Genomic DNA, 10,636 nt, shown 5'->3' on the forward strand with positions numbered 1-10,636 from the left:
ACAACAAATTCAAGGAATTGGAGTGGCCATCACAAAACCCTGAAAAAAAATGTGTGAGCAGAACTGAAAAAGTGTGTGCGAGCAAGGAGGCTTACAAACCTGACTCAGTTACACCAGCTCTGTCAGGAGGAATGGGCCAAAATTCACCCAATTTATTTTGGGAAGCTTGTGGAAGGCTACCCGAAACTTTTGACCCAAGTTAAAGCAATTTCAAGGCAATGCTACCAAATACTAATTGAGTGTATGTAAACTTCTGACCCACTGGGAATGTAATGAAAGAAATAAAAGCTGAAATAAATCATTCTCCCTACTATTATTCTGACATTTCACATTCTTAAAATAAAGTGGTAATCCTAATTGACCTAAAACAGGTTATTTTTACTAGGATTAAATGTCAGGAATTGTGAAAAACAGAGTTTAAATGTATTTGGCTAAGGTGTATGTAAACTTCCGACTTCAACTGTATATATATATATATACATAGAACCATATATAAACAAGACAGGGACTCAATCCTATACTTTGATACTGTTTTACTTCAATATAAATGTCCAGCATCCAAAAGCAACAAAGACAGGAGTCAATCCAATACAAGGTATAAAAGAGCCCACCAGCCCAGTGTTTCTCAGTCCTGGTGCTGTTGGTGCTGTTGATTGTAGTACCAGCCCAGTGTTTCTCAGTCCTGGTCGTGGTGCTGTTGATTGTAGCACCAGTCCAGTGTTTCTCAGTCCTGGTGCTGTTGATTGTAGTACCAGTCCAGTGTTTCTCAGTCCTGGTCGTGGTGCTGTTGATTGTAGCACAAACCCAGTGTTTCTCAGTCCTGGTGCTGTTGATTGTAGTACCAGTCCAGTGTTTCTCAGTCCTGGTCGTGGTGCTGTTGATTGTAGCACCAGTCCAGTGTTTCTCAGTCCTGGTCCTGGTGCTGTTGATTGTAGCACCAGTCCAGTGTTTCTCAGTCCTGGTCGTGGTGCTGTTGATTGTAGTACCAGTCCAGTGTTTCTCAGTCCTGGTCCTGGTGCTGTTGATTGTAGCACCAGTCCAGTGTTTCTCAGTCCTGGTCCTGGTGCTGTTGACTGTAGTACCAGTCCAGTGTATCTCAGTCCTGGTGCTGTTGATTGTAGTACCAGTCCAGTGTTTCTCAGTCCTGGTGCTGGTGCTGTTGATTGTAGTACCAGCCCAGTGTTTCTCAGTCCTGGTCGTGGTGCTGTTGATTGTAGTACCAGTCCAGTGTTTCTCAGTCCTGGTCCTGGTGCTGTTGATTGTAGCACCAGTCCAGTGTTTCTCAGTCCTGGTCCTGGTGCTGTTGATTGTAGTACCAGTCCAGTGTATCTCAGTCCTGGTGCTGTTGATTGTAGTACCAGTCCAGTGTTTCTCAGTCCTGGTCCTGGTGCTGTTGATTGTAGCACCAGTCCAGTGTTTCTCAGTCCTGGTCGTGGTGCTGTTGATTGTAGCACCAGCCCAGTGTTTCTCAGTCCTGGTGCTGTTGGTGCTGTTGATTGTAGTACCAGCCCTGTGTTTCTCAGTCCTGGTCGTGGTGCTGTTGATTGTAGCACCAGTCCAGTGGTTCTCAGTCCTGGTGCTGTTGGTGCTGTTGATTGTAGTACCAGCCCAGTGTTTCTCAGTCCTGGTCGTGGTGCTGTTGATTGTAGCACCAGTCCAGTGGTTCTCAGTCCTGGTGCTGTTGGTGCTGTTGATTGTAGTACCAGCCCAGTGTTTCTCAGTCCTGGTCGTTGGTGCTGTTGATTGTAGCACCAGTCCAGTGGTTCTCAGTCCTGGTGCTGTTGATTGTAGTACCAGCCCAGTGTTTCTCAGTCCTGGTCGTGGTGCTGTTGATTGTAGCACCAGTCCAGTGTTTCTCAGTCCTGGTGCTGTTGATTGTAGCACCAACCCAGTGTTTCTCAGTCCTGGTCGTGGTGCTGTTGATTGTAGCACCAGTCCAGTGTTTCTCAGTCCTGGTCGTGGTGCTGTTGATTGTAGTACCAGTCCAGTGTTTCTCAGTCCTGGTGCTGTTGATTGTAGCACCAGTCCAGTGCTTCTCAGTCCTGGTCGTGGTGCTGTTGATTGTAGTACCAGTCCAGTGTTTCTCAGTCCTGGTGCTGTTGATTGTAGCACCAGTCCAGTGTTTCTCAGTCCTGGTCGTGGTGCTGTTGATTGTAGCACCAGTCCAGTGTTTCTCAGTCCTGGTCGTGGTGCTGTTGATTGTAGTACCAGCCCAGTGTTTCTCAGTCCTGGTCCTGGTGCTGTTGATTGTAGCACCAGTCCGGTGTTTCTCAGTCCTGGTCGTGGTGCTGTTGATTGTAGTACCAGCCCAGTGTTTCTCAGTCCTGGTCCTGGTGCTGTTGATTGTAGCACCAGTCCAGTGCTTCTCAGTCCTGGTCGTGGTGCTGTTGATTGTAGCACCAGTCCAGTGTTTCTCAGTCCTGGTGCTGTTGATTGTAGCACCAACCCAGTGTTTCTCAGTCCTGGTCGTGGTGCTGTTGATTGTAGAACCAGTCCAGTGTTTCTCAGTCCTGGTCGTGGTGCTGTTGATTGTTGTACCAGTCCAGTGTTTCTCAGTCCTGGTCCTGGTGCTGTTGATTGTAGCACCAACCCAGTGTTTCTCAGTCCTGGTCGTGGTGCTGTTGATTGTAGAACCAGTCCAGTGTTTCTCAGTCCTGGTGCTGTTGATTGTAGCACCAGTCCAGTGTTTCTCAGTCCTGGTGCTGGTGCTGTTGATTGTAGCACCAACCCAGTGTTTCTCAGTCCTGGTCGTGGTGCTGTTGATTGTAGTACCAGCCCAGTGTTTCTCAGTCCTGGTCCTGGTGCTGTTGATTGTAGTACCAGCCCAGTGTTTCTCAGTCCTGGTCCTGGTGCTGTTGATTGTAGCACCAACCCAGTGTTTCTCAGTCCTGGTCGTGGTGCTGTTGATTGTAGCACCAGTCCAGTGTTTCTCAGTCCTGGTGCTGTTGATTGTAGCACCAGCCCAGTGTTTATCAGTCCTGGCGCTGTTGATTGTAGCACCAGTCCAGTGGTTCTCAGTCCTGGTCGTGGTGCTGTTGATTGTACTACTCGCACAGTTCAAGTAATCAACAGCACCAGGACTCCTCAGCATGTTTTTGTACCCTTTTGGGTCCCCAGGACCAGGATTGAGAAACACCACACTAGACAGCCGACAATGGATGTTTAAAAGGCATTTTCCCCACCATTGGCCGAGATTGCTGCAGATGTTGTCTCAATGTTAAAATACCTTTAAAAAGCCAATCTATACATTCAAATAATATAACTGACACACGAATCTGATTGACAAATGTATGTGTGTGTGTGTGTGTGTGTGTGTCAATACACACCGTCTCCTAAATCATGAATGCCCCCATGAAATTATCTTCAGCTCCAAATCTCAGCAGCGTTCCGTTGTCCACGGTTACATAGATGATGTCTCCAGGCAACAGACGAAAGACTCCGCCCAGGTAGCTGTTCAGAAGATTCTGATGAGAAATCTTTTTCGGTCTGGAATCCTGGGAAGGACAATGGAACCTAACGGAGAGACAGACAGACACTTAGAACGCATCCCAAAATGATGCCCCCTGACCATCACCTCACACACTCACTGACCTGTTAGCTTTGATCAACACATTCCCCCTCCCCCTCCCCCTCCCCGTCCCAGGACCCCCACCTCACACACACTGACCTGTTAGCTTTGATCAACACATCCCCCCCTCCCCCTCCCAGTCCCAGGACCACCACCTCACACTCACTGACCTGTTAGCTTTCATCAACACATTCCCCCTCCCCCTCCCCCTCCCAGGACCATCACCTCACACTCACTGACCTGTTAGCTTTCATCAACACATTCCCCCTCCCCCTCCCCCTCCCCGTCCCAGGACCCCCACCTCACACACACTGACCTGTTAGCTTTCATCAACACATTCCCCCTCCCCCTCCCCCTCCCTCCCCGTCCCAGGACCCCCACCTCACACACACTGACCTGTTAGCTTTCATCAACACATTCCCCCTCCCCCTCCCCCTCCCCATCCCAGGACCCCCACCTCACACACACTGACCTGTTAGCTTTCATCAACACATTCCCCCTCCCCCTCCCCCTCCCCCTCCCTGTCCCAGGACCCCCACCTCACACTCACTGACCTGTTAGCTTTCATCAACACATTCCCCCTCCCCCTCCCCGTCCCAGGACCCCCACCTCACACACACTGACCTGTTAGCTTTCATCAACACATTCCCCCTCCCCCTCCCAGGACCATCACCTCACACACACTGACCTGTTAGCTTTCATCAACACATCCCCCCTCCCCCTCCCAGGACCATCACCTCACACACACTGACCTGTTAGCTTTCATCAACACATCCCCCCTCCCCCTCCCCCTCCCCCTCCCCGTCCCAGGACCCCCACCTCACACTCACTGACCTGTTAGCTTTCATCAACACAAGTGGTTTGTTTTTGTAACCCTCGGTGATCCTCATCACCTTGTGTTTGAACAGAAAGCAGTCTTCAACGAAGTGCACTTTGGAGTAGACATAGTAGTGCCCTTCCCTCTGTGCTACCAGGTGGCCATCTTTGTAGTCCATCTGATCTGTGAAGGCAGACAGGCCCTTGTCTGATTCCCACTGAACGACACTATCTTCACCCACTGGCTGGGAGGTGCCTGGGAGAGGGAGGGGGAGGGGAGGGAAGGGGTGGAGGGAAGGGAGCGAGGGGGCGAAGTGCGGGAGAGGAAGGGGAGAGAGATGGGGGAATGGAGGGATGGGGGAATGTGGGAGAGAGATGGGGGAATGGGGGGACAGATGAGGGAATGGGGGGATGGGGGAATGGGAGGGAGAGATGGGGGAATGGGGTGGAGAGAGATGGGGGAATGGGGGGGAGAGATGGGGGGAGAGATGGGGGAATGGGGGGAGAGAGATGGGGGAATGGGGGGGAGAGATGGGGGATGGGGGGAGAGATGGGGGAATGGGGAGAGAGATGGGGGAATGGGGGGTGGGGGAATGGGGGGATGGGGGGTGGGGGAATGGGGGGGAGAGATGGGGGAATGGGGGGTGGGGGAATGGGGGGGAGAAATGGGGGAATGGGGGGGAGAGATGGGGGAATGGGGGGAGAGATGGGGGAATGGGGGGTGGGGGAATGGGGGGAGAAATGGGGGAATGGGGGGGAGAGATGGGGGAATGGGGGGTAGAAATAGGGCAGAGGGGGGAGTTAAGAGTGCAGATAGTGCTGGTTAAATGTGTGTGTGTGTGTGTGTGTGTGTGTGTGTGTGTGTGTGTGTGTGTGTGTGTGTGTGTGTGTGTGTGTGTGTGTGTGTGTGCGCGCGAGTGTGCGCGCGAGTGTGCGTGCGTGTGTTGAGGGGCTGTACTGTACCTATCAAGTGTGCTGAGGGTTTCCGTTGGATCTCAGGTGGGAGTTTCCTCCTCGTAGGCTTGACTAAAATCTCATTGGTCTCTGTCAGGGGACAGGAAATTATTTCATGAGAGAGAGAGGGGGGGAACGATAGAGAGAAAGAGGGAGGGAGAAAGAGAGAGAAAGAGAAAGAGATCAACTTTCAGAAAACCAAAGTTGAGATTTTCCAGAAAAGGGCCAGGAATCAGAGAAGCAGACACTCGGACAATTTTGAACCCTGAAAAGAGTCAGATGTTAAAACATTTAAACAACCCTATTATCCAAACACACAGGGATATCAATCAGGTTGTTAAAGAAATGAAAACTCCTATTTGACAAATTGTGAAAATGAAAGATAAACATAAAATAAACTAAATTGCTATTTTACTATGACTGTAAATACGAATATGACTATGACTGTAGATGTAATTGCTATGACTGTAGATGTGAATATGACTGTAGATATGAATATGACTGTAGATATGAATATGACTGTAGATATGAATATGACTGTAGATATGAATATGACTGTAGATATGAATATGACTGTAGATATGAATATGACTGTAGATATGACTGTAGATATGAATATGACTGTAGATATGAATATGACTGTAGATATGACTGTAGATATGAATATGACTGTAGATATGAATATGACTGTAGATATGACTGTAGATATGAATATGACTGTAGATATGACTGTAGATATGAATATGACTGTAGATATGAATATGACTGTAGATATGACTGTAGATATGAATATGACTGTAGATATGACTGTAGATATGAATATGACTGTAGATATGAATATGACTGTAGATATGACTGTAGATATGAATATGACTGTAGATATGACTCTAGATATGAATATGAATATGACTGTAGATATGAATATGACTGTAGATATGAATATGACTGTAGATATGAATATGACTGTAGATATGAATATGACTGTTAGATATGAATATGAATATGACTGTAGATATGAATATGACTGTAGATATGAATATGACTGTTAGATATGAATATGAATATGACTGTAGATATGAATATGACTGTAGATATGAATATGAATATGACTGTAGATATTAATATGACTGTAGATATGAATATGACTGTAGATATGAATATGACTGTAGATATGAATATGACTGTTAGATATGAATATGACTGTAGATATGAATATGACTGTAGATATGAATATGAATATGACTGTAGATATGAATATGAATATGACTGTAGATATTAATATGACTGTAGATATGAATATGACTGTAGATATGAATATGACTGTAGATATGAATATGACTGTTAGATATGAATATGACTGTAGATATGAATATGACTGTAGATATGAATATGAATATGACTGTAGATATGAATATGAATATGACTGTAGATATTAATATGACTGTAGATATGAATATGACTGTAGATATGAATATGACTGTAGATATGAATATGAATATGACTGTAGATATGAATATGAATATGACTGTAGATATTAATATGACTGTTAGATATGAATATGAATATGACTGTAGATATGAATATGACTGTCAGATATTAATATGACTGTAGATATGAATATGACTGTAGATATGAATGACTGTAGATATGAATATGGCTGTAGATATGGATATGAATATGACTGTAGATATGAATATGACTGTAGATATGAATATGACTGTAGATATGAATATGAATATGACTGTAGATATTAATATGACTGTAGATATGAATATGACTGTAGATATGAATATGACTGTCAGATATGAATATGAATATGACTGTAGATATGAATATGACTGTAGATATGAATATGACTGTAGATATGACTATGACTGTAGATATGAATATGACTGTAGATATGAATATGACTGTCAGATATGAATATGAATATGACTGTAGATATGAATATGACTGTAGATATGAATATGACTGTAGATATGACTATGACTGTAGATATGAATATGACTGTAGATATGAATATGACAGTAGATATGACTGTAGATATGAATATGACTGTAGATATGAATATGACTGTAGATATGAATATGACTGTAGATATGGATATGACTGTAGATATGACTGTAGATATGAATATGACTGTCAGATATGAATATGACTGTAGATATGAAGATTACTGTAGATATGAATATGACTGTAGATATGAATATGACTGTAGATATGAATATGAATATGACTGTAGATATGAATATGAATATGACTGTAGATATGAATATGACTGTAGATATGAATGACTGTAGATATGAATATGACTGTAGATATGAATATGGCTGTAGATATGAATATGATTGTAGATATAAATATAACTGTAGATATGAATATGAATATGACTGTAGAAATGAATATGAATATGACTGTAGATATGAATATGACTGTAGATATGAATATGAATATGACTGTAGAAATGAATATGAATATGACTGTAGATATGAATATGACTGTAGATATGAATATGACTGTAGATATGAATATGAATATGACTGTAGAAATGAATATGAATATGACTGTAGATATGACTATGACTGTAGATATGAATATGAATATGACTGTAGATATGAATATGACTGTAGATATGAATATGACAGTAGATATGAATATGACTGTAGATATGAATATGAATATGACTGTAGATATGAATATGACTGTAGATATGAATATGAATATGACTGTAGATATGAATATGACAGTAGATATGAATATGACTGTAGATATGAATATGAATATGACTGTAGATATGAATATGACTGTAGATATGAATGACTGTAGATATGAATATGACTGTAGATATGAATATGACTGTCAGATATGAATATGATTGTAGATATGAATATGACAGTAGATATGAATATGACTGTAGATATGAATATGAATATGACTGTAGATATGAATATGACTGTAGATATGAATATGAATATGACTGTAGATATGAATATGAATGACTGTAGATATGAATATGAATATGACTGTAGATATGAATATGACTGTTAGATATGAATATGACTGTAGATATGAATATGACTGTAGATATGACTGTAGATATGAATATGACTGTCAGATATTAATATGACTGTAGATACTAATATGACTGCAGATATGAATATGACTGTAGATATGAATATGACTGTAGATATGAATGGCTGTAGATATGAATATGAATATGGCTGTAGATATGAATATGAATATGACTGTAGATATGAATATGACTGTTAGATATGAATATGACTGTAGATATGAATATGACTATAGATATGACTGTAGATATGAATATGACTGTAGATATGAATATGACTGTCAGATATTAATATGACTGTAGATACTAATATGACTGCAGATATGAATATGACTGTAGATATGAATATGACTGTAGATATGACTGTAGATATGAATATGACTGTAGATATGAATATGACTGTAGATATGAATGGCTGTAGATATGAATATGACTGTAGATATGAATATGACTGTAGATATGAATGACTGTAGATATGAATATGACTGTAGATATGAATATACCTGTAGATATGAATATGACTGTAGATATGAATATGACTGTAGATATTAATATGACTGTAGATATTAATATGAATATGACTGTAGATATGAATATGACTGTAGATATGAATATGACTGTAGATATGAATATGACTGTAGATATGAATATGACTGTAGATATGAATATGACTGGTGATATGAATATGACTGTAGATATGAATATGACTGTAGATATGAATATGACTGTAGATATGAATATGACTGTAGATATGAATATGACTGTAGATATGAATATGACTGTAGATATGAATATGACTGTAGATATGAATATGACTGTAGATATGAATATGACTGTAGATATGAATATGACTGTAGATATGAATATGACTTTAGATATGAATATGAATATGACTGTAGATATGAATATGAATATGACTGTAGATATGAATATGGCTGTTAGATATGAATATGAATATGACTGTAGATATGAATATGACTGTAGATATGAATATGACTGTAGATATGAATATGACTTTAGATATGAATATGAATATGACTGTAGATATGAATATGACTGGTGATATGAATATGACTGTAGATATGAATATGACTGTAGATATGAATTTGAATATGACTGTAGATATGAATATGACTGTAGATATGAATATGACTGTAGATATGAATATGACTGTCAGATATGAATATGAATATGAATGTAGATATGAATATGGCTGTAGCTATGACTGTAGATATGAATATGACTGTAGATATGAATATGACTGTAGATGTGACTGTAGATATGAATATGACTGTAGATATGAATATGACTGTAGATATGAATATGACTGTAGATATGAATATGACTGTAGATATGAATATGAATATGACTGTAGATATGAAGATTACTGTAGATATGAATATGAATATGACTGTAGATATGAAGATTACTGTAGATATGAATATGACTGTAGATATGAATATGACTGTAGATATGAATATGAATATGACTGTAGATATGAATATGGATATGACTGTAGATATGAATATGACTGTAGATATGAATATGAATATGACTGTAGATATGAATATGACTGTAGATATGAATATGGCTGTAGATATTAATATGACTGTCAGATATGAATATGACTGTAGATATGATTATGACTGTAGATATGAATATGATTGTAGATATGATTATGACTGTAGATATGATTATGACTGTAGATATGAATATGAATATGACTGTAGATATGAATATGACTGTAGATATGAATATGAATATGACTGTAGATATGAATATGGATATGACTGTAGATATGAATATGACTGTAGATATGAATATGACTGTAGATATGAATATGAATATGACTGTAGATATGAATATGACTGTAGATATGAATATGAATATGACTGTAGATATGAATATGACTGTAGATATGAATATGAATATGACTGTAGATATGAATATGGATATGACTGTAGATATGAATATGACTGTAGATATGAATATGAATATGACTGTAGATATGAATATGACTGTAGATATGATTATGACTGTAGATATGATTATGACTGTAGATATGAATATGACTGTCAGATATGAATATGATTGTAGATATGAATATGACTGTAGATATGAATATGAATATGACTGTAGATATGAATATGACTGTAGATATGAATATGACTGTAGATATGAATATGACTGTCAGATATGAATATGACTGTAGATATGAATATGAATAT

The 10,636-nt window shown here is 40.1% G+C and overlaps 1 protein-coding gene across 1 annotated transcript in view; it reads right to left on the bottom strand.

Moving 5' to 3' along the window:
- Positions 1 to 518: 518 nt before the first annotated feature.
- The window catches only part of tnfsf14b (TNF superfamily member 14b), a 17,454-nt gene continuing 7,336 nt past the window's right edge, over positions 519 to 10,636 (bottom strand). The window contains exons 4-6 of the mRNA XM_090194415.1: positions 5,348 to 5,428; positions 4,403 to 4,640; positions 519 to 3,513 (exon numbers count right to left, since the gene is read on the bottom strand). Of these exons, the coding sequence (XP_090050541.1) occupies positions 3,333 to 3,513; positions 4,403 to 4,640; positions 5,348 to 5,428 (500 nt within the window). The 3' untranslated portion in view covers positions 519 to 3,332. The remainder of the gene's footprint in view (positions 3,514 to 4,402; positions 4,641 to 5,347; positions 5,429 to 10,636) is intronic.

This window comes from Oncorhynchus mykiss, chromosome 13, assembly GCF_057628025.1.
Source record: "Oncorhynchus mykiss isolate SJ-2025 chromosome 13, ASM5762802v1, whole genome shotgun sequence".
Classification (NCBI taxonomy): domain Eukaryota; kingdom Metazoa; phylum Chordata; class Actinopteri; order Salmoniformes; family Salmonidae; genus Oncorhynchus; species Oncorhynchus mykiss.